Here is a 25,572-nt window from a genome sequence, read left to right as displayed (position 1 = left end):
TTCATAGATTGAAAGTGGCTCAACTTGTCATCTGCTGCTGAATTCAGCCCCAAAAAGGTGCTGACGGAGAGTCGACCATTTGTGAGGTTTATATGTCATGAAATTTATATAAATGGTAGGATGATAACACCCGCCTCCCCCAACCCCGTGCTCATTTTCAAATATATGCTGATTGAGATAGCTTTAGCTTCAGGAGCTAACGGCAGTTAATAGCGGTGCTGGCATGCTGGAGGGGGTCTCTCCGTCTGTGACTGTCCGCAGGAGGAGGAGCTGCTGGTAGCCACAGAAACATCAGAAATCCTCCTCACATCTCATCCTGCAGCTCTTCAACTCTGGCTGTTTGTTCCTGCGGTTATCAGCTGGTAAAATCTTATTTAAAAATGTGCAACTGGAGTTCCAATGAAAGTCTGCCTGAACCTGTCTGCTGTGGAGCAGAGCTGCTGAGTTGCAGTAAGTCAGGTTCAGTAACAGCTCAGGTCACTCTGCAATTTTACATTTAAAAAAAAGATTTTACCAGCTGAGAACTGCAGCAACAAACAGTCGGAAAGTTAAACAGCTATGGGACAAAATGCGAGATGACATTTAGCTCATTTAAATGTCATTGCACTTTGTGCTTGTCTTCCTGTCATTACTATTATATGTCGCTGAGCAACTTCTGGCATCCTGCCCATGGATGTATTATCAGAGCTGGATACCGGACAAAAAATGGTACCCATTCAGTCCAATAAGAATTGCTCAGCTGGCTCATACACGAAAAAAAGTTTCTAGCTTCCAGGTTTGCTACCGTGTTCGGCCCACCAAATATGTGCAGTAATGTTTCTGGGGGGAGGGAGGTTTCCACAGGAGTTGCTGCCACAGCGGACCAAAAAGAGGGACTTCTGGAGGAGAGAGAGGCTTCTTCAGAGGTTTCTGCCATAGAGGACCGAAAAAAGGCACCTCTGGAGGAGACTGAGGCTTCTTTGGAGGCTTGGGATTTATGTGGAGATTTCACAAGAAGTGCACTCCTCTCCAACTGCTCCTCGTTATGTGACTCCCTCAGTGCTGTGAAACATTCCGCAATACACACTCATTATAAAATAACAGGAGGAGCAAGAAAAGACTTTAAAACTCAGACTCTAATATCTAAACAGTAAAAGATAGAAAACACATGTAAATTCAAGATTTGTAGGTCAAAGTCTCATGACTCATTTAAAGTTCAAATGAAGTTTGTATCTAAAACGATGTGGAAGCAGTAAATGTTCAAAAAGGTGTGGGTTCACTCACACTCTCCATTCAAATATATGAGTATTTTTCTGTGTCCAGCTGCAGTTACTTATTGTCTCTACACACCTGACAGTACACATGTCAATCAAACTTTGACCAGGTCATGTGGGTTGACATGTCTCACCCTGCAGAAAATTCTCATCCTCACACTGTTGAGATTTGAAGTTTCGCCATGACAGAGGAAGTTGCTATAACTTTATTGTAAATGCTCCAGTCTGCACCAAACTTTACATGTTTGATAAGACTCCCATCCTGAACACATGTACATGACAATATTCCATCATTGATGCAAACTGGCTGAATAGCGCCCCCCACAAAATTCCAGCGAAGCAGCCCCAGCAGCAGTCAAAATAGTGGACAAAGGAAGTGATGTTTATCTTCTTCTTGCCCTGTCTGAAAACAGACCAGGTCTGAAGACATCTACATGCCTGTGACAGAAGCCTTTCGATTGCACTGCAGCCTGCTGTGTGCGGAGGCGTTAGGGCCTGTTCATTGCTGCTTGCACATTTAATTTTGTCTGATAATGCAATTGCGACATGATTTGCGATATTAATATATTAATAATCATTTTTACATAATTATTCTCATTTTAATTAAAAAAACATATTAAAATGATTTTGGTGTGATTTTTGTGGGGATCTGTACCAAACAAAGATGTTGTCTTAAGTCTGTAGAATATTTTATGTAGGCCAGGACAATATCTAATTTAAAAATGGTATTTTGACCCACATTTCGCCTTTAACAAATACTGCATCTCCTGCAATTTGAAAATTGCAGTGGGCCATATTATGATTTTGATAAAAATTTCAGTCAATTGTCCAGCCCTACTAAAAATAACATTTTTTACATATACTTAACCATGTAAACCAAGTTAGAAACTAATTATTTTATCTATATTTTACACTGAGGGTTAAGTATGGGGTAATTTTGTGATGTAAATTCAACAGACTACAGCTGAAGAAAATAATTTGCTTTCAGCTATATACTTTTCAGCACGATTAACAGTGGTAAGAAGCAGAGCTGTAGACTTAAGTTGAGCTTGATTTAAAAAGTTTTGGTAAGAGATGAGGTCAATGTATTTCTATGTATCTTCAAAGTGTAGAGGTGTTGAGGTTTTAACTAAGCTTATTAGTTAAGTTAACTTTTGAGATTTCTATTGCCCACAAATTCTCCTTCACCTGAGTCTCAGCTATGTCTATTCAAGTCTTTATGCAAAACTTAAAAATAGAAGTTAGTTTACTAAGGCTGAACGTCAAACTAATGTGACAAGATAGAACTGAATAAATCCTTCAGTTGGCCAGTTGGTGGTGCTATTGCATCATATGATCTTCACTGTGTGTACAAGTGTAAAATCTCATCACTACAGTACTTGTAATATACATCAACTAACACTAAAAAGTCAATGAGCAGACTATACTAATCCATTAATTCAAAAAATGTTCATATATCAGTCAGTATTTTTCATAAGATATGCAGGCATTTACATACTTAAATACTGTATTGCAGGAAAACAGGATTTTAAACCTCTGTTCTGTTGTCCACTCAATAATATTCATATCCCATAAATAAAAAACAGAACACTTTAATATTAGAAACAGCTCTGTATAGCAAAATGATCAACTATGTATAAATACAAGATAATAAGACTTATAACTTATGAGATTGCATCGAGTCCTGAGCTCCATCTGCTCCAACAACTGCATGAATAACTCAGCCATTACGTAAAGTACAAACACCATTAAAATTTCAAACTGCTGAGTGCAGTGTGCTGATATAAAAAGCTTATAGTAACGGCTTATATAACTTATATTGGAGTTATGAAATGCATGGAAGTCCTAAGGAACCCCATGCACACTCACCGTTTCTGTAATTCAGCCATAAAAGTACAATATGACCATTTTTGAATTTCTCGGCCCTTTCTGTACGCTGACTAAAAAGCTCCTTATAACACCTTTCCTAACATGTGCATTATAAATTGTTCTTAAACATCTTACAATGCTACAGTTATGCAAAAATCAGTGTAATGAACATAGCAGCTTACAGCAAAAACACACATTTTTGTTAGAAAACAAAATGTTTTAATGTACTTTGTTTCAGATTTTTCATTTTACATGTATTTTATTAAGTTTATTAGGTAGAAAGGGGTAACTTTAATTTCCTTTTGGTTCATTAAAATGTTTTCTAACACCAACTTTTCATCTAATTTTACATATCAAAAATATTCAGTTGACATATGTAGTGTAATCTCTTTTACAACATCGGAAATCACTCCCATCCTTAATGTGATACAACAAAAATGTCAGTTTGACTTTCAAAATCCTAAAGCTAGACATGAAGAAATATCACTAACTCTTCAACAATACTGTTTTTGTGCCAACCTTATACCTTTGGATGTTAGAAATGTGAAAAATAAGAGGATAAAGGCTAATAACTACCCCAATTATTGAGGCAGAAAGGTGGTGAGAAAGGCACAGGTACAAGAAAATAAATGCTTTTGTGAGCCTTCATCCCTAAATGTCACCCTGTGGTATAGGCAGCTCCCCGGTAGCATGTTTTATATAATGCAGATGCAGCTTTGCCACATCATCAAAACCCATATCACACTCAATACACTCCCATTCCCAATACTTGTGCTCTCTGTGCATGTTTGTTTCTTGGGTCTTACTCCCATCAAGCTCCGGTCCTGTTTGTGATCGTACAGTTTCTGCTTTAGCTTCGTCAGGTGGATCCGATCCAGGCAAGACAGATGGTTTTGAGAACTTAAAGTGGTGCACAGGTTCTCCACAATCTGACTCTTCAGAGTTAGCTTGATCCCCAAACTCAGCATCCTCACATTGAGTTTCTCTTTTTGTCACAGCGTCTTCCATTACTGGCAATATTTCTGAGCATTTTTCCATTTCTGGCTCCTCTTTAACACTAGTGAGAAAAAATCTTTTCCTTTTTATCATTTGCTTCTTTCTATTTACCGAATTTTTGATTCCCAGAGGCATACCGCTGGACCCGCCATAAACTCTAAGATGCTTTTTTCGATGTGAAATGAGATTTCCGGGATGGGAGAAACTCATCCCGCAGAATGAACACTGGAAAGGCTTTGATCCATCATGGATGCTGTAGTGATTTCTAAGCTGAGAAGACATGAGGAAACGTTTGTGGCAAATGTTGCATTCGAATTTCTTCAGATTGTGATTTTGCAGGTGTCTATCAAGTGACTCTTCATCTCTGAAGCCTTTGGCACAACTTAAACACCAAAACGGTTTCTGCTTATGATGATCAACATGAGCCATCCATGATTCTATGGAACGAAAGTCTCTGTTACACTGATCACATCTGGGAGTGTCCGATTCAGGTAGTTCGCGTGGCCTGTGAATTCTCATGTGACCAAGTAGCCGAGCATGCCTGATGAACGACATCCCACACTCGGGACACTCATACTTCTGCAAACTTGGAACAGTTTTTGGTTCAGAATTTTGGTTTTCATGCAGCCGCTGGTGCTTCCTGAATGAAACAAGGTACGTATAAACCTTACCACAGACCAAACAAGCATAAGCCTTTCGAAGTTTGTTCTTCATAGAGGTTTTAGCAATTGCAACGCCTTGTATTAAGCCAGAGGGTTTTGTTTGCGATGAACTGTTCATGTCACACCAATCTGCATCCCCATCCTGGTCTAAATCTTTCCCAGAGACCATTTCTGCTGCTTGATTCATCTCGTCTCCTGTCTGAGCTTCTTCTTCCTCTTCATCCTCTCTCAAGGCATGCTGATGTAGGTGAGAATTGAAGAACTCCAAGGATGTAAACTTCATTCCACAATCCTTACACACAATTCTGCGCTGCTTCACTGAAAAAAAAAAAAAAAAAAAGCAGAAAAAGAACAGATATTAATTTATATATTTGATAAGCAGGAAGTTCATATACATTTCTTAAGATTTGTCAAGTTATTATGGGTATCTAAAATAACTAGCAGATATCATGTGATTTTATTAAAAACAGATGTCCCAGCTGACATGTTGCAGTCTGCTAACAGGTAGGAAAAACCTGGCAATTACTGGTTAAGTTACCAATGTTTAATTGCAGCAGGTAAAACAAACTTACAAGACTGAGTCGCAGCTCTTCTCTTCGTTCACAGATGGGGGGTCAATATCAGTCAAGAATAAGACATCTCAACACTCTTCATAAAATGCTTTTAATGTGCATTGTTCCGAGATTCAAACTTTTTTCCTTTCAATCATGTCTGTGAATCACATACAGGAGGAATCTGTCATTCATCCTGTACTGTGTAAGAAAGCTGAAGTGTACAAATATGTGGACTGATGTTCTGTAGTGTTACATGAACAGAACTTCTCCATATGTAAAGATATTTTATGTAATTTGTCTAAGAATTACTCCATGGCTTTCTGATCAATAGTTGTATCTTATGACAAACTTCACTTGTTTGTAATCTTGTAGTCACTTAATAACCACACAGCCCACAATATTAACAATAAACATCAAAGACTAACTTATTCAGAAGATGAGCACCAACCACAAAAATAAATAATAACAAACCAGAATGATTCCATCAACCAAAATAAGTTTGAAATACACACACAAGCCAATAATTCACACAAAAATGAATCAATTTATTTTTAACTTTTTAAACAACTTTTTCCTCTTAGTTTCAGAAACAGCAAGTTTAACAAGTAGTCGAAGGGTATGTTTATCATCTAGGGAAAAAAAAGATTTTCATAAATTAATATAGTAGAGTAACATCTCTCTTACAGTACAAATAATTATATTTCCACTACATTAGTGGTACAAAGTAACTAGCAACTATCCTAAATGAACATAAGCGCTATTTTTTTCAATTTTAGTAATGAATAGCTTTTGCACAACATAGAAATATAACACTGAAAAGGATATGACGTGGGAGCTTATAAATCAATTGTACATAACGTACAATTACTAGTTGATTGTGAAACTTATTTTATGGTATTAAGTGGCTGTAATATTCCACATCAGGCCATTTTTTTCACCAATTCACATGACAGAGTGCACATTGTTGAATTTTAAATATTTTCATCTTTTCTCTGAAATATGCAAATGTGACTTCATTCAGCCAAACCTCAGATATGACAGCAGCAGAATTAGTAAATATTTGTTTTACAGAATTATTTCATTGTCTTCATAAACTTTGCAGTATGTTGTTTGTCAACAGCACTTTTCCAGGAATTTCTAAATGCATGAGGACAGACATGCATAAATGTTTTTAAATGTTTTCAAATCAACTGCTAGCACAAAACGTTGCATATCAACGTACTTGTAAAGATATAAAAGGGGCTTTATAAAGCGGTTATTCTTTAACATTTGTACATATTACTAATCCAGTGTAAAGGAAAGCCCAAGAATAGGAAAGAAAACAAAAGGACTGCTTTTTTAAATATAGAGGATCTCAAATAATATAGAAACAAATAAGGAAATCAAGTTTCTACTTAGCCTGAACAACAAGATCTAACTAAGAATTTTTGTAGCTTAACACATCTAAGTAAAAAAAAAAAAAAAAAAAAAAAAAAAAAAATCCACTATCTACAGTGTCTTCATTTCAGTTCTCAGTTTTGTCTAAAACACTCCTTGGGCATGTTCAATATAGTGCTGGTGCAAATCAGTTTCTTGACAAAAAGTAGTTCCACATTCAAGGCAAGTAAGGCCATTTGTATCTCGTGAGGAGACAGCAGCAGGGGCATCACTCTGCCTTTTGTAATCACCAATACATTCCTGGTGATGATTGATTAGGTCCTGTATTTCACTGAAGGTCCTGGGGCAAATGGAGCAATGATACGAATCATTGTTACAGTGCTGAGTTTCATGTTTGTGTAATGCAGCTGGTGAGAGAAAGGCTTTGCCACAATGTTGGCACTTATGGCTACTTTGTGACTGGCTGTCTGGGCTAAGTGTAGGTCGGTTCAGAGTGGAAGATGGAAAGGACTTCCCTTTGTCGTCAGCAAAGGGGATGTTGGGTTTTAGAGGCTTTGTGGTCATAGCAGCACTGAGCCTGAAGCGAACCTCATTTGGGAGACGACAGCGAACTTCATCATGCCAGGCGAGGTGTTGCTGCAGCTGGTTCTCAGTCCAAAACCCCTGGCAGCACAAGGCGCAGCAGTAAGGCCGGCTCTTTGCCTTGGTCTTATGTGTTCCTAATTGTTCCTCTGTTTGAAAAGCTTTCCCGCATTTATCACACTTGAAGAGGCATTTGGCTGTATGTTCTGACAGCCGGCTTAGTGGTGGGAAAACCTCCGCTGTGACTTCAGAAGTTTGGATCTCCTGCTTTACTTCCAGACATACTTTCTTATGGTCGATGAGAGCGCATGTAGAACTGCACTGCTTCCCACAGTCAAGACATGAGATAGATTTCACAGGGAGGGGGTCTGATCTGATTTTCTTCCGTCTTCTTCCAACAGGGCTATTTTTCTTTGCATCAATAACATCACTCATCACTGTAGCGTTGTCTACAGTTGATGCATCTTCTGAGTTTTTGACTTCACTGCTTGAGGCTAGAGACTCCTTTTGAGCACCCAAAGGAACCTTATTTTTGCCTTTTGTGCACTTTGAGTGGGCCTGCCATTTGTGAGCGCGCAGACCTCTGGCTTTAGCAAAGGTCCAAGAGCAGATGGGACACTGGTGAGTTTTTGGCTTCAATGTTGATGAGACCGACTCAGTCCCATTGAGGTTGACATCAGTCTGTTCTGGGACCTGGTCCACTGATGTGAGCTGGGATCCGTCTCCCTGAAAATCTGTAGCTTCCAAGCTTTTACTGTGCTCATTTTCATAGTGGGCAGCTAAAAGTGAACCTTGTTCAAATGTTTTGTTACATTCTGGACATGAAAGCTGTGGATAATCCAGCGTGCTGTTACTGTCCATACTTTTGTTTGAATCAGACTCTGGCTCAGTTGTGGTTTGACTCTGAGCATTTAACATCTGCTGGCGCTGAAGAGCACAATGGTTCAAAAACTGCTCTTTTAGTAAAGACTGTGAAAATGTCTTTTCTGAGTGCCATCTTTTGTGGGAACCAAGGGCTGAGCTAGTCATGAATCGCCTCCCACATTCTGAACAGTGAAACAATCCTTTACTTGGTGCTTCCTGTTTAGGTTGCTTAAGCATTGGGGAAATGGCTGTTTTGGCTTTTGCTACAGATTTGTGAGCCTCAGTGTGAATTCTTTTATGAAAATTTAAGGCTCCGATCACTGAAAAGCTTCTATCACACTTTTTGCATTTGTATTTCAAATCTGTTGCATTTGGGTTTTCTAAATTGCACACAGCACTCTGACTTTCTATCTTTAGCTCCTCTGTGTCAATTTCCTTCTTTACTTCAGTATTAACTGTGAATTGCTCAGAGCTTTCTTGTGCGCCAACATCCATTCTATCCTTGGGCAATTTTAAAGTGTCATTATTTTCTGAGGTTTCTGTCTTATAATCCATTACTTGACTGTCTCTTTTAATGCAAAGCTTTTGATGGGCCCTCAAGGAGGCCTTGTTGTTGAAATGTGCGAGGCACGTTGCGCACTGGAGATCCTCCAGCGTGACTGTGGATCTTGGGGATGATGGCGAGTGCCCAGTCTCATAACCATGGCTTTTCATATGAAACTGAAGTGCTTTGGCCCGTGAAAACAGCTTCCCACAGTCAGGGCAGCTGTACGTGTTCTTCTTCAGCTGCTCTACCTGATGCTGAAAAGACTTAATTGGTGGTGGGAGTAACTGGTCATTATGCACAACCTGGTGCCTGAGGAGGCTTGAAAAGAGACGGAATGACCTGTTGCAGAGTTCACATTTGTGATTTCCATTCTCATGTTTCCGCATGTGCAATGTCATAATGCCCTTGTGACGGAATTTTCTACCACACACTGGACATGCAACCTTAAGACTGGAGCGTGGCCCTCCATTAACAGAGTGCAAAGATCCTGCAACACCTTTTCTTAGCCTCAAATCTGCACACTCAGTCTGACTTTGCTTGTGATGAGAGTACGCTCCTAAAGACCAAAAACCCTTCCCACACTGTTCACAATGATAAATCTTTGGGCCTAGAAGGGTTTTCTTGGGATTGTACTCTTTCTTACTGACTGAGATGTTCTCTTTCTTTTGTGCAGAGCAGTTGTTCATATGGTTAAACAAGCTAGCTGCATAAGAATAAGACATCATGCAATCTGGACACTGGAATTGTTTTCTTTTGGGATGATGCAATTGATGAGAGACTAAAGCAGACAAACGTGAGAAGCATTTACCACACTTGTCACATGTCAAATTTTTCTTCTCTAATTCCTCTGCCTGATACAATACATCGTTGCTTGTGTTTGGATCCTTGTGTTCTTGTATGTGACTGCAGTGTGCTGCATAGCTACTGGCTTCATGGCCACATGTGTCACAAGTGTAAACCGCCACTGACTGACCTTGAGTCTGTTGTCTTCTCTTATGAATGCCGTGCCACATTCTGTGAACACGCAGTGATGAAGCACTAGTAAACCAACGGTAACAATCTGGACAATCAAATCTTTCCGCTGTCGCTTTATCCTCGGCTTCCCTGGTTACAAGTGTGCACTGCTCCTCAGCTGGCTCAAAGTCAATTTGCACAATTTTCAAATCCATCTCTGGTTTTGAAACAAGACTAATGGGTGAAATTTCCATTTCACCCTCATCTCTTCCTTCCTGATCTGATTCACACAGCAGCTCGAGATCAGGATTTAGGTCTTGGACTTGCTCATCTTCAGACTCACTTGCACTGATCACCTGTACGTTAAAGTCCCCAGGTTCATAACTCTCCATTTCTTCATCTGTCTCATTTACGTGGGAGTCTTCTTCAGCCACATTTGTAAGAGGCACATTCTCTGATTCTACTAGTTCCTCCAACTTTTCAGTCTCTTCCCCTTCACCCTCCAAGATTTTCTGTTGAGGTAGCAGAGAGATACGCGTCTGGGCTGCCTCCTCTGTTTCTTTGAAGACATCTGTGTGATGAAGCTGATGAGAGTGAAGTGCAGAAGCCCTTGAAAACTTTAGCCCACAATCCTTACATTCAAATGCCTTCTTCTGTAGCTGACACACTTGATGGTGAAACGATTTTGCTGGGGTCTCATCACTGTGTGCCGTACGCTGATGCCTGTAGTAGAACGTTAGAGTCATAAATACTTTTCCACATTCCTCACATGGGAACCTTTTTGCAGAATCATCTGAGTGGTTAGCATGCCATCTCTGATGGTTGAACAGGGCAATATGGCCATTGAATGCCTTTTTGCACTCACTACAGTAAAACTCATTGTAGCTTTTCTTTGGTTTTTCTTTCATTTCTTCTGGAGTGCATTGGCTGTTGCGGCTAAATCGTTGGTGGGTTTTCAGGCGCAACAGAGCAGTAAAAGCTTTACCACAAGAACACTTAAAAAGTTTTTCAGTATCATCGCACTGGTTTTCACTGGGCTTGGTTTCAACTATTGACTCCTCAATGTGGAATGAATCCCCTGAACTCCTGTTTCGTGACTTTACCAACTTTCCCTCATGACAACGACGATGTGCATCAAGAGCAGATGCACGAGAATAATTCCGTCCACACGACTCACACTGAAACGACTTCTTTTTCAAGTGTTCAAGGTCGTGAAAAACTGATTTCGAGGCTTGTCTGTGTGAGCGCTGATGGTTGAGAAAGTGTCCGATCACACCATAAGATTTCCCACAGTCTGCACATTCATAGGTGTGCTGCTTTGTTGTCCCAGAATTCATCTGAATACCAGACTCCTTCTGGGAGGTTTGACCGTGGTTCTTCTCCATGTGCGAGCGGAATTCACTCGGTTCAACAAATGAGAGTGAACATAAAGTACAGACATTTGTTGCATCACTGTCCTTTTCTGAATCATGTAAACCATCCAACTGGTCATCTATATACACTCCGCAGTTTTCTTGGGGATGCTGTTGGCGATGCTCCAAGTAGGCTGCCTCCTCTCTGAAGGCTTCTCCGCAATCCCGACAGCAGAAAACCCCAACCCCTAAAAATAGAAAGGGGAAAATAGGAGGTCAAGGCCGCTCCCGTTTCCATAGAAAGAAAGAAAGAAAAATAAACTCCAACAAAACACAAATACACAGGTGCATATCATGTCTTTATTTTAAAGGTGATTAGAGTTTACAGTGTTATCCCACAAAAGAAGGCTGTCTTAATGAAATTATCAAAATGTGATTCCATAAAAAAAAAAAAAAATCAATTCCATAAACATTCAGTGCTATTACAGTTGGGTAAATACATACAGTGTTTAAGCTAAATGACCTTTGTGAAGGTCAATCATTTGGTTGTTTGATAGGATAATTTCAGAATGTATTAGACTTCATCAAATGGCAAATGTTACCAAAGTACCACGCTGCAACAGATGTGGTACTGTTCAATAAAGTTGTGTAAGAGATTTTCTTATGTTCTTCCTTTCAATTGAATGCTGCTTTCACAATCATATCTAATGGCACACACCAGCTGCCATAAAAAAGGGTATTACTCTGAAAACGACAAGAATATGCTGCATTATTTTGCCAAAATGACCAACTCTGAATCACTGAATCAAGGAATTATTAGAAGTATTTGTGTTTCCTAAACAGCTGTTCAACCAGCTGTTCGTCTTATTGACAGAAGGGTACAGTGAGAACCAGCACATCTAGAAAGGCTGAAACTTCAGGCTTAGATCACACCAAAAAGTAGAAGAGGAAGCAGCACCATATAGTCATTTCTAGTGCTTGCTTTGGTTCAGGAGCTGTAGAGCAGCACACTGGTTCAGTAACGCTTCAAGTTGAACTTGAGGCAGAAAAGCTACATTCACTATGTGTATTGTGCACAATATGCTTGGTAGCTGAACTAGTGAGAACACTGCTGTCAGTAACCTGACAACAAAATTAGATGCCATAAAACTCCTCATTGTTCTCTTTTCAAAAACGGTGAATGCTTTTTTTGTTTTTCCATTGCTATGCCGAGGAACAGAAAAGTAACTCCCACCCATGGGCTTTCCAAGAATATCAGTGATCTTGACAACATTTACTTCTATGAGGTTGTGGATAGAACATCAGAGAACCATCTATGTGCACTATTCTCACAGAGAGTCCATAAGGAAGGCTGGCATATTTATGGTGCATTGTCTATAAATTTAACACAATAAATAGCTGGATACAGTTATGTTAAAAGAACGCTGCATTTAGCTTCTGATTTGTAGCTCCTGATTCTGGGTTAAGGGGAACGTAAAGGGAAACATAAATAATGATATTTAGTGGCTGATTCTCTATTTTTTCACCACTTACACTTGTGAAGAAAGAGTTAGACATTGTAGCAAAAGCATCACCGCTATTTAAACCCACTTTCAGATTTGTGAAACCTTTATTTTGCTTATGAAAACAGAAAAAAGGGCGATTTTACTGATATTTCTCCATCCAGATCACATTAGACAATGTCCTGATCAAAAACCACTGTACTTAGACTCACCAAATTTGGACTAGCATAAAAAGAAGACTCCAGAGACTGTTTAAACGTTGACGTATAGTGGTTTTTGATTGGTTCCTGGTCTAATGTGGTCTGGATGGGGAAAAGTCATTGCCCCTGTTTCTGTTTTCATAAGCAAAATAAAGGCTTCACAAATCTGACAGTGGGTTTAATGTTAAGGTTTTTGCTACAATGTCTAACACTTTTTCACAAGTGTAATTGATGAAAAAAATGGAGAATCAGGTGCTAAATATCATCATTTATGTTTCCCTTAACTTTCCCCCTAACGATGAGTCGGAAGCTAACTTTAGTGTTGTTATCCTACATTATCAAGAAACTGTGATTTCTCTGTGTCACTGTCTGGGTCAGAAAAACTATTATTACTGTCAGCTAATACACCAAATCAAAGCACAAGAATTCCATAAACATTCAGAGCACACTGAGATCTGATATGCAAACTAAAGCCAGGTAAAGCTGGTGTTGTTGCTGATGGATGGTTGATACTGACAGCGCAAACAATGCAGAAGTATTGTGTAAAATCTTGTGTAACTCTTTTCTAGCATTCCTCAAGTCTAATTTTGTAAAGGACAGGAGAGCAAGGTGGGTTTACTTTGTGACTATGTTCAAATGCTTCAGATTGCACTGTTAAACTGCATAAAATAATAATAATCCCTCAACTGATCAATTACATTAACATTGCAGGAGTCAGCAAACTTTTTTGGCTGGTTAGTAACTTAATATTAACTTCTGAGGCAGACAGTTGGCTGAATTTCATCTCTAGGGTTTCTCAGCTTAGCCTAGCTGCCCTTCTTTCATCAAGCCTGTCTTGCCTGAGGGAGGCAAAACGTTTGGTTGGGTGGGGGTTGAATAAAAGCATGGTGCACTGGAGAGGAGAAGAGTTTAAATGTGTAAGGCTGCAACTAACAATTACTTTTTAGCGATTTATCTATTGATTATTTTTTAAATTAATCTACCGATTATTTTGTGATTAGTCTATTAATCCTTTGGTGAATTTACCAATAAATGATAAACACAACTTCTACCATTAATATTTCAACCTTTTATTCAAGCCTTTTTTCATTAAAATATTTATCTAATTATCTAAAATTTCCCACCATAGAAAAATAAAGTGCCAAGAATTAAAAAGCATCGATCAGTAATACAAATGTCCATCAGTCCAACTTAAATTGAGCCCAACATAAGAAGTGCAAAAAAGTTTATCCCTTAAAAGAATATCCATGAGTCAAACATAAATACAACCCAACACAAAGAGTGGGGGGAAAAAAGAAAAAAAAAAGATTTTAGGGCATCGTTCACTTTTAAATAATCTCCAAATGTGTTTTAATTTTGATGGGATTATTCAATAAACCACATTGATCCACGTGAGACAGCCAAAAGCACAAAGGCAAAAAAAAACGTGAATATAGTGATTCACCCTTCTGATATAACAGTACAAGTTAATGTACGGTACTTGCGTAATGCATTTGCCATCAATTGAGTTATTCCTCTACAAGATAATATATCTGCATGTTCTTGTGCTACGGTTGTTGCAGGTCATCACGCCTGTAAATATCGGTGGTGTATTTAGTGTATTTCACGTTACCGGAGTACTAAATACTTACTGTCCACGATGTCCTCAGCCGGTGAACCGTTGCTGTTTTCAGATGCTCTGTCTCCATTAAAGGGCTCGTTTTCGGCTCCGTCCTCTTTGATCGCAGCGCCAGTAGCTTCGTCCATCTTGGTGTGGCTCTGTTGAGTCGTGCTAGCTTCCTCTAGCTAGTGTTTGCTAGCTGAACAGCGCCACGGTTGTTTATAAATCGTTTTCCTCGCCAGCAGCCGCTCTGCGGAGACTGCATGGAAAAGCGATGAAGATAATGTGTTTGTTAGTCTAATCAGTTACCACAAAAACAGTGCAGCATGTTGCGAATGAGGAGCACGACTAGCTCGCGCACACACACACCTGCACCGTGTGTGTGGCTGCATCCTGCGACGGAAGTGGACTCTTCTTCTTCTGTTTTCTTTCCTCCAGACGAGGACCGTTGACCTGCAGTATTACTATGGATGTATAATATAATAAAATACATCCATGAGTATTATTAGTAATTGTGTTTCAACCTAACCGTGACTATGGTACTCACATGGCTCTAGTCAGATAATTAAACAGGCTGAACAGTTTTAATTATTCCACTCATTTTCAGTTTGATTATACTTAATGTTCAACACATTAAACAGTTACTTCCATATTAAAAAAATCATACTAAAAAAAAACATAGTAATTGAGGGCACCTTTTTAGTTTTTATGGAAAAAAATAAAGACAGGAATTTCCTACTTTGTTTAAAGGACCAGTGTCTAGGATTTAGTGGCATCTAGTGGTGAGGTTGCAGATTGCAACCAACTGAATACCCCTCCCCTTCCAAGCATGTAGGAGAACCTGTGGTGACCGCGAAACTCGCAAAAAAGGTAAGAGGCCCTCTCCAGAGCCAGTGTTTGGTTTGTCCATTCTGGACTAATCAAGAAACATGGCGCTGCAACATGGTGGGCTCCGTGGAAGGGGACCTGCTCCCTCTGTAGATATAAAGGTTTCATTCTAAGTTAACGAAAACATGACTCTTATTTTCAGATGATTATACACTAATTAAAACATACTTATGATTATATTCCATTTCTGTTGTCTGTTCCGCTAGATGCCACTAAATTCTACACACTGCACCTTTAAATCTGTAAAAGTCTTGACACTGAGGACAATTTAGTTTTCCATCACAGTGATATATACTGAAATCACAGTACATCATTTTTAGTTAGAAGAACGCTCAATATAGTTAATGTGTAAATAATTAATGTAATGAATAAGTAGGAGTTCGTATGGACGATTTGTCAGATTATAACATTAAAGACAGTGACTCAGTGCGGAGTATCTGTGGTCTTGTCAACATTTCATGGAAAAAGTTTTAATTGCAATTTGCATGTTCACTTTCTTACTATACAGTAGGCTTTATTTTTCAGAAAAAAATTCAAAAGCTACCAACAGGTTTTTCATATAAGCAGGGTTACCCTCCATGTCACCTTTTGTTTCATTTCATTCATTCTCTTCACAAAGAAAACAACAAAAAAAATTAGACCTTCAAATCTGGAAACTTATCAAAACAGGATTTAATCCTTTTTATTGTTGTATTTGCATTTTGGGTATAATACTGACGTTCATATATTAAAGGTTTACCTAACAAGTATTGCGCAACACAACATTATAATCAAAGGCAAGTTTTATTTAATCCAATATGTAGACATCACGGGAAATTTCTATTTTGTTCCATGCTAAAACAGTGGATAGAGGTAGAAGGGACATGTTTTTGAATCTTAAGACGCTGAATGTTAAGATGCACAGGGACGGTTCATTTTGTACAAATGGACTGTGTGTTTTATTTTACAGTAGTAATAAAGAGTTTCAGTCATTTACTGGGCAACCAAACCTACTCAAATGCCTATCGTCATAAAAGAGAAGTTGGGATTCTGTACTTTGCTAAATCTACACAGTTATGGAATAAATTCATTCATTATTCACAAAAAATACATTGAACTGTATTCAAAAATGGAGCTTATAAATATTGGTACATTCCAATCAGAGGTGGTCATTCTTGTAAGAGACACAGCACGTGGCACTCAGCAGTTTACGGTAGAAGCTAAGTATTGCCAGCTAGAATAATTTTAAAACCTACTAATTATGAAATGTATTGGTCATGACACATTGCCAGAAATTTGCTACTCTGGCTGGACCTGATGGAGCAAAATATATTTCAATATCATTAGTTTCATAATTGTCTTGCCATTGTGAAAAATATTGACAAAACGTCACATAGATCCAAGTTTAATTTATTACAAAATTGACAACAGTGTCAGTCATAATTGTGTAATGACGCTACTTGCTCCCTGTTCCCATTTATCACCCAAGAGTTAAATTTACAGAAAACCTACTGTGAAATGACCTTTACATGGTAACCGTGCCGTACTTTGTTTACAGATACCTTCGCTTTTGACAAATTTATATCAGGACGAGAACTTTACTTATAAGATTTGGACCCAGCCAATGGCCATGGGACTACAAGTGCTTCTTAACAAGATTGTATTGTATGTAGTCAGCCTTTCATTCTATGTTGACATTTCTTTACAGTATCTTGGAAACAGTTGCTCTGTGTATTGGGAGTGAGGTCACATTGTTGAGTCTACCTTAAGCACAAACTAGGCCTAGAATACCAAGACAGCAGACATGCAGACTGTACTCATAAAAGGCACACAGTATACTGTACATGAAGAAACACAGTTCAAATGGGTCATGGCATATGAGCAGAACTCTAAAAGTACTAATATTATCTAAATCTAAATGTAATTGGCAATAAATGAAATGTAGACCATAGAATCTCACTAATCTGCAACCCTCAGACGTTGTTTACACCAGTTAAATATTTGGATAACTTAAATGCATTTCAAAAGATGGTGAAACTAACTCGTGGCATGTGTGTACAACCTCTATTCCAACCAACAGTGTGTGTAGTCTAATTTGGAGCTGAAATATTTAAAAATGAGTAAAACCTTGACCAAATTCAATCAAGTACGCACGCTAACTCAAGTTTCACTATTATCTTTTTGTTTCTAATGCCCGTCCAGTCAACTGGTCAAACTGCACAACTGAGGGTCAAATAAATGAGGTTCAACAGAATAAAAAATATAAAAACATATCTAAGTCTTGCTGCTAGTGTAGAAATGTCAAATCTCTCCTTGTGCATGTTGCAAGTAATGCATTTGTAGATCCAGCTCCCGAGGAAGAGAGCACCCACATATCATGCACTGGAGAAGCCGTTCTGGAGCAAAAGGCAAACGGGGTCCAAGTTTGTGAGGTTCTGTCTGCGGGGCAAGCTGAGGTAGGGGCAGAGTCTGTGGCATGTGTGCCCTCTCGCTCATGACTGCCTGTGGTGTGAAAAAGATATTTGGGTGCGGGGGTCTTGGAAGTGCACCAACTGCGACAGAGTGAAGAGGGTGAGGCCCAGGCAAAGCAAGAGGAGGAAGCGGAGCAAGTGGAGGTGAGAAAAAAGGAGAAGGCTGATTTATGATGATTTGAGTGCCCGTTACCATTGGTTGCTGCTGCAGCTCCTGTCCATTCCCTGGTTTGAGTTGCCCGGTGAGCAGCGTTTGAGGACCCACAGGATTACTTTGGAAGCCCCATACCGGTGTCCCTATCCCCTGGCCAAAACGATGCGGCTCGTATTGTATGGAGATGGGAACCTTCTGTGTTGCTGTCTGTACGCTGGTCCAGCCAGATGACACCTGCTTTTGCTGTAGCTGAAAATCTTGATTATTTACTAATTTATCAGGGGAATTAATAGTCTTTGGAATTCCTGGTGGTGTTTGTAGGTCCCACAAGGTGCTACCTACACCATGAGAAACAGGAGTTGATATTGGCATAGCACTGCTTTGGTCTATTTGAGCTGAGGTGGATGCACCTGCTAAGCCTGAGGCCCACTGCTTTTGTGGCTCACAGCCATTCCACGGCTTCTCTGGCTGGCTAACAGTCGATGGTATTACCTGAGGATTACTCAGGTCCCAAACTCTACTGTCCTCTTTTTTAGGAGGTGTGGATGGCTCTTTTTGTGTTGACACTGGGGCACCTGGCCATCTTGGCAGTTGAAGCTCTTGACCGAGCTTATTTGGAGAGCTCTGTGAATTTGCCAGTAGAGCAGGTCTGACACTCCACAGCGCTGCCCCGTCTATGTAGGGGGACGGGAGAGAAAATTCATGTTGCAAAGAGCTTGTGGAAGCTACAGCTGTGGATGTGGGCGTGCTACTCCAGGTAACAGGCTTAGGCTGCCTGTGCTGCTCCATCTCACTCCCTGCTGATGGGCTGGGTTTTTTTGGCACAGCTGCTGGGTGGGAGCTGACAATAGAGGCTGTACTCTCTTTCATGTGAGATGAGTCTAAAGTCGGAACAGATGTGGGGCCTGACTGAGATATTAAAGGGCTATCTGCCCAGCCGGGCCTCTGGTGGTGCTGCTGTAGGCCTGGCTGTGGGGGGCTGTCAAATTGTGTCTGCTGTGGAGCCATGTGTGCCTGCTGTGATGATGGGACAGGCATCACCTCTCCACCATCCACCTTCCACTGGACAGGTGGAGGGTGCATCTCCGACAGCCACGGCTCCTTCTGCTGCCTGCCTTGTAATTCCATGCGAGATGAGAGCATGGAAGATTGTGACTGGACTGCTCTCCTGTGCAGCTCAGCCTCTCTCTGTGCAGAAACTGGATATGGAGCTGGGTGAGAACTAACCATCCCTGAGCCTCCTAATGGTCTAGACCAGCCCCACATGAGCCTCCCCCCTCTCCTTCCCCTGCTACTCCTGCCCCTCATCCTAGCACCCATTGGGAAAGAATTATACTGACTGAAACCCTGGCGTTTGCGAGCATGGATCTTCTGGTGTACTAGCAGGCTGCTGAACCAGGAAAAGGTTTTGTGACACTCATCACAGCGATGAGGTCTCTCTCCCGTATGTGTGTTCATGTGATCGCGGAGCAGGTAGGCTAATCCAAAGCTCTTGTCGCAAAGGTCACACTTATGAGGTTTCTCACCGTTATGTGATAACATATGGTGCTGCAGTTGGGTCTCATCGCTGTAACCTTTGCGGCAGCTAGTGCAGCGGAACGGTTTCTCTTGATGCAGTTTTTGATGGGTTTTCATGTTCTGCATGAAGGCAAAATCCTTCCCACAGTCGGGACATTTGTATGGCTTCTTGCCCGTGTGGATGATGAGATGTTGCTGTAAGTAGCTACTGAATCTAAAGCCCTTGCCACACACTTTGCACTGGTAAGGCTTGTCCTTGGAATGTATGCGCATATGCAGCTCTAACACGGAGCGATGGCGGAACGTTTTTCCGCACTCACACTTATATGATCTCATATTTATGCTATCACTTTTCCACTTTCCCTGCACATTCTCGCTGCTTAATGGAGTAAATTGTTTTTGAGGCACTGGTGCCACCTTTTCTAAATATTGTGCTACATCCTTGTGGACACTTAACAGATGTAATTTCAAACTAGTCTCATTACGATAAACACATGGGCAGTGGGGACAGTTGTGTCCTTTCTCCCAGAACTTGTTGATCTGCCGTGGGGGTCTGGGTGTTCTCTCCAGCTTCTCATACTCTGCCTCATGAATAAGCATGTGGGCTCTCAGGTTAGCCGGTGTACAGAAGGTCTGGGGACAAAGGGGGCAGTTGAATGTCCGTTTTGGCTCCTCGCTCTGGTGTGTGTTCTCTTTTCCTCGAACTGTCTCCTGTGCAGACACAGGGGCCTGCTTGCTGGGCTGCTCGGTAGAGGAGAGCGGGTTGGTTTCACGCAGTCTGTGCTGGCGGCAGTGTGCCTTCATGTTCTGAGCGAAGGCAAATTTTTTCCCGCATTCAGGGCAGCGGAAGGGCTTCTGGCCTGTGTGCAGATACTGATGCTGATGGAGAAGGCTGCTGTACTTGAAGGTCTTACCGCAGATGTTGCACAAGTGAGAGCGCGTGTTGTCTGTGTGCTTGCGGCGGTGGTCTTCCATGACGGAGTAGTGTTTGAAAACCATGCCGCACTCTGGGCATTCATAGGGTTTAAGTGCGCCGTGACACCGCTGGTGGTAGCGCAGGGCTATACTGTTCGGGAAAGTTTGATTGCACTCTTGGCATGTAAAGATGCTCTCCTGGGAGTGGGTCATCATGTGCTTAGTGACTGATACCTTAAATTGGAACTCTTGGCGGCACAGCGGGCAGTGGTAAGGCTTTTCTGTTGTATTGCTGCAGTTGTGGTCCCTCAGCTTATCCACTGTGGAGAAGATCCTCTCACATTCTGCACACTCAAAGCTACCCTCCTCCTTTGTTTGCACCTCCTTCTTTGGAGTTACAAGTTGCTCCTCCTTCTCTTTATGTTCATTTCTGTGTTTAATGAGGCTGCTGCGGTGCTGAAAGGTAAGGCCGCATTCTTTACAGGTGAGGGGCGTGAGCTCGTCCTCATGTGCATGAAAGTGGCGGTGAAGGTTGAACGTCTCGCGCCGATTGAAGCACTTCCCACACTCCTTGCACATCAAGCGGCACTTTTTTGGCTTAACTGTCAAATCAGTGTCCCCCCCTTTGTCTGCCTCTTCATTGTCTTCAACCACGTCCTCTATCCCTTCGACTTCTTCCACCGGTTCCCTCTCTGCGCTCCTCTCGTCGGAATAGGATTTTCCCTTCTCACAAATCTCCTCCACACCAGCAACAACATTAGCATCAACATGCGTTTCCTGCTGCACCTCCTCAGCACCCTCTGGAAGAGAAAGCATATCATAATAAATAACTTAGCAAGTAGAAAAAAAAAAACAGTAAACAACTTTGTTAATGTGGTAATGCAACTAGTGTAGTACAGAATTTACAGTGGTTTATGGTTACTAGACCGGTGTTGTGTCGAAGTCTTCCCCCCCCTCAAATCATGTTCCCCTCTCATCAAAATTGTGTTTTCCATGGCCCACCTCAACAAGGTTAGGTGTAGCAGAGATAACTGGTTGAGGTTATGGTAAGCTTCAGGGTCAGGTTAAGCACCTCAGTAGATAACTGGTTGGGAATTAAGTTGGGTGCAGGCATGTAATTGCCACTGGGGGGGGGGGGGGGGGAGACATGGAAATATGAAATATGAAACATGGAAAACCCCCACCCCAAAATTTGTAACTGAAAGCTCATTTGTTCCCCTCAATAATCAGTGTTAAACCGACTCCAAAACACACAGGGTGTGTACCATTCACAGAAAACCTCCTGCATCTCATTTGTGTTCATATCAACAGCAACAGTGAACACAACAGCTGTGAGCACGGTGCCAAAGTTTTAGGTCCGTCCTGTAGGTCCTGAGGGCTGTCGCTGCTTCAGCCCCGAATGTTTTGAACCAAGGCTCACATTTTTCTGGTCGTCAAAACTGGTATTTATTGTAACAGAGAGGAATTTAATGTGGAGTGTTGGAGGGAGAGGGAGATTATGGTGCTGCACATAATAAGACGCATACAGGCCATGGATGTATTACAGGCAGTAAAGTTACTTTTTACAGTGAGCTGAGTGGTTTCTGCGGTTGTCCCCAGTGTTTCAGTCTTTTCTCCACATTTCAGCACAAAGATTGGTCCATAATGAAAATTGCAGAGAGAGTAAAAGACACAGTTTCTGTGTCGTAGTCAGCAGAGGTGCACACATACAGAGCTGCTCTCCAACATCACAAATCAACTTTGACATATTTTGCTTCTTTTACATCTCCCTAGTATTTCGCAACACAGCTATTTATGTGATTCAGGCAGGTCAGAAATGTGTTAGATTTATGTCTGAATCTTACAATACTGTCAGTCAGGTGTCATCAAACGTATCTGGGTTTGTTGCAGGGTTCAACGTTATGTTTTTTTTCCCCCACTTGCCCGGTTGGCCAAGTAGGTCAGAATCTACTTGCCCTAGGTCAATTTTTACTTGCCCCTATACAAATTTAACAAATTTATTTGTTTTTATCAAATAACAACAAAGTCTTAAGTTAATTGTCATGTTTATTCTAAGTAAAAAAACACAGTGTCAAAGATGCGAAGCAACAAACATTCTTGCACATGGAAAATGGTATGACCCATCCCCTTTATTTCACTGAACACTAAATTCTTTTGATCAGCCCAGTTTCTTTTCAAATAATGGAATAGACTAACCTGATGGCAAATACATTTTTTAGACTTATTTCTTCCACTCCAAGCTCCCTGATTTCCCTCTTTAATGTTTCTCATTCTAGAAAGTATTTATGGCACTGAAAAATTACATGCTGCACTGATCCCTCTATTTGACAGTGCTCACATAATCCTGAGGATGCTGGTTTCATGCCTCACGCTACTAGCCTACTCAATTCTTGACTGGCCAACCACGCATGCCAATATATGCATATGGCACAGCAGCAGTAACTTCATTAACACTGGATCGATCAGGATCTGAAAATTAATACTCTGTATTCTGCTATACATCTGATAGGTCAACTGTTACACACCGATTCCAGGTTTACACAGTGCAATTGTTTGTAATAAAGCAGTCCTTCTGGATGAATCCTGAGCTCCATCAGAGCTGTCAGGACATTTTTATTTTAAGCTAAAAGTCTATGATGAGCCTATCATTATGAACAAAATGCAATTTCAGGTTTTAATTGTCTTTCGGGACTGGAGTTGCAGAGGTGAACTTTTTAGCCACTCAGATTAACCTGTGCCTCTTTCCTACGGGTCCATTTAAAGGGTCAGTTCATCCCCTTTTTTCTCCCTCTAGAAGTATCTCCCCATTCAGAAGGTTTTAGGTTTATGTGTCCAGGTTTGGAGATTTTTATCTCAGAGATTGTTGCCTTCATTTCAATACCGTGGCTCCTCAACAAACTTAATTGTTAATTAGGTTGACTTTCTACCCAAAATGTGATGATTATGAATAACCTACTGTGCTCCGAGCACCACCCCACCCCACACCCACTTGGTTCCCCCCACAATGTCTGACTGAAGATTTCGCCCTTGGCCAAGGAAGAACGATTAAAAGTCAGCGCTCAGCTTTAATCACCAATGTTAAAAACCACAAACCAAGCCAGAAATCTTGGTGTAGTCATGGACTCAGACCTGAATTTCAACAGCCACATTAAGACAATTACAAAGTCAGCTTACTATCACCTTAGGAATATATCAAGGATTAAAGGACTTATGTCTCAGCAGGATTGGAAAAACTTGTCCATGCATTTATCTTCAGTACACTCAACTACTATAACAGTGTCTTTACAGGTCTCCCTAAAAAAAATAAAAACATCCTCACTAAGACCAAAAAAGTGGATCATATCACTCCACTTCTAAGATCTTTACACTGGCTTCCTGTCTGTCAAAAAACTGATTTTAAAATACTGCTGTTGGTTTATAAAGCACTGAATGGTTTAAGGCCAAAATGCAATTCTGATGTTCTGCTACATTATGAACCATCCAGAGCTCTCAGGTTGTTTGGGACAGGTCTGCTTTCTGTCCCCAGAGTCAATGGTTCAAACAATAAGGGTTGCCCGATTGCCCAGGACAGGTAAAACGCCACGTCAGGCTAGTAAATCTAGCAACTCACTTGCCTAGTCGGGCAAGTGGTAAAAAAGAAAAGTAAAATAAAAAATGTTTCAATCATTTTTTATGTTCTCGTTCTCTGGCACACAGCATAGCCCCCTCCCCTCGCAGGCATTGGGGAATATTGCGGGCGCCTTCGGCCAATCAAGAATTGAGTAGGCTACTAGTGTGATGCGTGAAACAAACATCCCTCAGGATTATATGAGCACTGTGAAATAGAGGAATCAGTGGATCATGTAATTAATTTCATTGTCATAAACACTCTCAAGGATGAAAAACATTAAAATCAAAATCAGGAAGCTTGGAGTGGAAGAAATTAGTCTAAAAAATGTATTTGCCATTATGATAGGGAGTCTATTTGATTATCTGTTCAGTGAAATAAAGGGGATGGGTCAAACCATTTTCGATGTGCAAGAATGTTTGTTTCTTCGCATCTTTGACACTATATATTCTCGATCTGTTTCATTTACTTAGATTAAACATGACAATTAACTTTAGACTTTATTGTTATTTAATTATATAATAAACAAAACAATTTCTGTAGGGGCAATTAAAAATTGACGTTGGGCAAGTGGGTCAATAACAACATTCACGTTGAATCCTGAACCTGGAGAAGCAGCGTTCAGTTTTTATGCTCCTCATATCTGCAACAAACTCCCAGAAAACTGCAGGTCTGCTACAACTCTCAGGTCTTTTAAATCAAAGCTGTAGACTCTTCTGCTTGCCGCTGTCTTTGCTTAAATCAAATTCGAGGCTTTTGATTCATTTCTTGTACTGCACTGTAACTTTTATCCTCCTGTTTTATCTGTCTTAATCTATTTCAGCTTATATTTATTTTCTATTCTAAGCTATTAATTAACTATTTTTAATTGCATTTCAATGTCTTTTTATGTGTTTCTTTTGCACTTTGTATTTGAATTGCCTTGTTGAAATGTGCTGCACATATCCACTTGCCTTGCCTTAGTTGGGTGCAGTTTAAGGTATGGGGAAACACGTATGGACGGGGGAGACTTCGACACAACACCGGGAGTGAGAGGTGTAGCTCAGGTTAGCCTTTAGGCTAAAGCTAACAGTAAAATACATTAACAACGTTAGCATACCGCGCTTATCATTTTCCTCCTGGTGTGTTTTCGTCTCTTCTTCTTCGTCGTCGTCTTCAGTCTCGGACCAGTCGAAAGCCCGCTGGTCGCCTCCAGGAGCCTCGGCCATTTTTTCAGCCGACGTTAGGTCCTCCGGTAAATGACATGTCGTTTTGTCGGCTCCAGCACCGGACTCGACACTAACCTCAGAATGGCTGGCAACACAACCACCGTCGCTCCCAACATCGGCTCTCTGCTCGCCGCCGCAGCTCTCCTGTGTTTTATTAACCGTCTTTTCATCTGTCTTGCTTGAGCTGCATTCCGACTCCGCCGCCTCTGTCCTCTCCCCAGATGTTTCCACCTCCTCCGCAGGGGATTTCTGTCGTTTCGGAGACTCCGATGGGTCTACGGCGGCCATGTTTCACCCATGCACCCCCTTGTCCACTCCAGAGAGCACACAACATGCTAACCAGCCTGAACGAGGAATACGGTTTCCGGCCGAAACCTTCAAAATAAAGCACTCACATCCAGCTGGATTTTCTCTTTTCAGAAAATTTGAAGCTTTAAATTATACATTTCTCTCTTTACAACTGCTGTGATTTTGCTGTTCTACACCAAACACTCTTCACAACTTGATTTAAACTTTTAAA

General features: G+C 40.8%; 2 protein-coding genes across 4 annotated transcripts; both read right to left on the bottom strand.

Moving 5' to 3' along the window:
- Positions 1-3,227: 3,227 nt before the first annotated feature.
- On the bottom strand, positions 3,228-14,468 carry si:ch211-261d7.6 (zinc finger protein 208). The gene is made up of 3 exons (XM_042423424.1): positions 14,344-14,468; positions 9,678-11,258; positions 3,228-5,098 (listed from the first exon to the last, which is right to left on the bottom strand). Exons 1-3 carry the CDS (start codon positions 14,456-14,458, stop codon positions 3,774-3,776), a joined length of 3,021 nt encoding a protein of 1,006 aa, XP_042279358.1. The 5' UTR covers positions 14,459-14,468; the 3' UTR covers positions 3,228-3,773.
- Positions 14,469-14,693: 225 nt separating this feature from the next.
- zgc:66448 (uncharacterized protein LOC327401 homolog) lies at positions 14,694-25,533 on the bottom strand. Of its 3 annotated transcripts, none has more exons than XM_042423411.1 (3): positions 24,944-25,533; positions 17,844-21,037; positions 14,694-14,776 (listed from the first exon to the last, which is right to left on the bottom strand). In XM_042423411.1, exons 1-3 carry the CDS (start codon positions 25,338-25,340, stop codon positions 14,774-14,776), a joined length of 3,594 nt encoding a protein of 1,197 aa, XP_042279345.1. In that variant the 5' UTR covers positions 25,341-25,533; the 3' UTR covers positions 14,694-14,773. The 3 variants fall into 3 exon arrangements, with proteins under 3 accessions (XP_042279345.1, XP_042279344.1, XP_042279343.1); XM_042423410.1 differs by lacking the exon at positions 14,694-14,776 and adding an exon at positions 15,644-17,681; XM_042423409.1 differs by lacking the exon at positions 14,694-14,776 and having other exon boundaries at positions 15,644-21,037.
- Positions 25,534-25,572: the final 39 nt, after the last annotated feature.

Source organism: Thunnus maccoyii, chromosome 10 (assembly GCF_910596095.1).
Source record: "Thunnus maccoyii chromosome 10, fThuMac1.1, whole genome shotgun sequence".
In the NCBI taxonomy this organism is placed as follows: Eukaryota; Metazoa; Chordata; class Actinopteri; order Scombriformes; family Scombridae; genus Thunnus; species Thunnus maccoyii.
The sequence above is the reverse complement of the archived record's forward strand: the minus strand, read 5'-3'. Positions and strand labels throughout refer to the sequence as shown.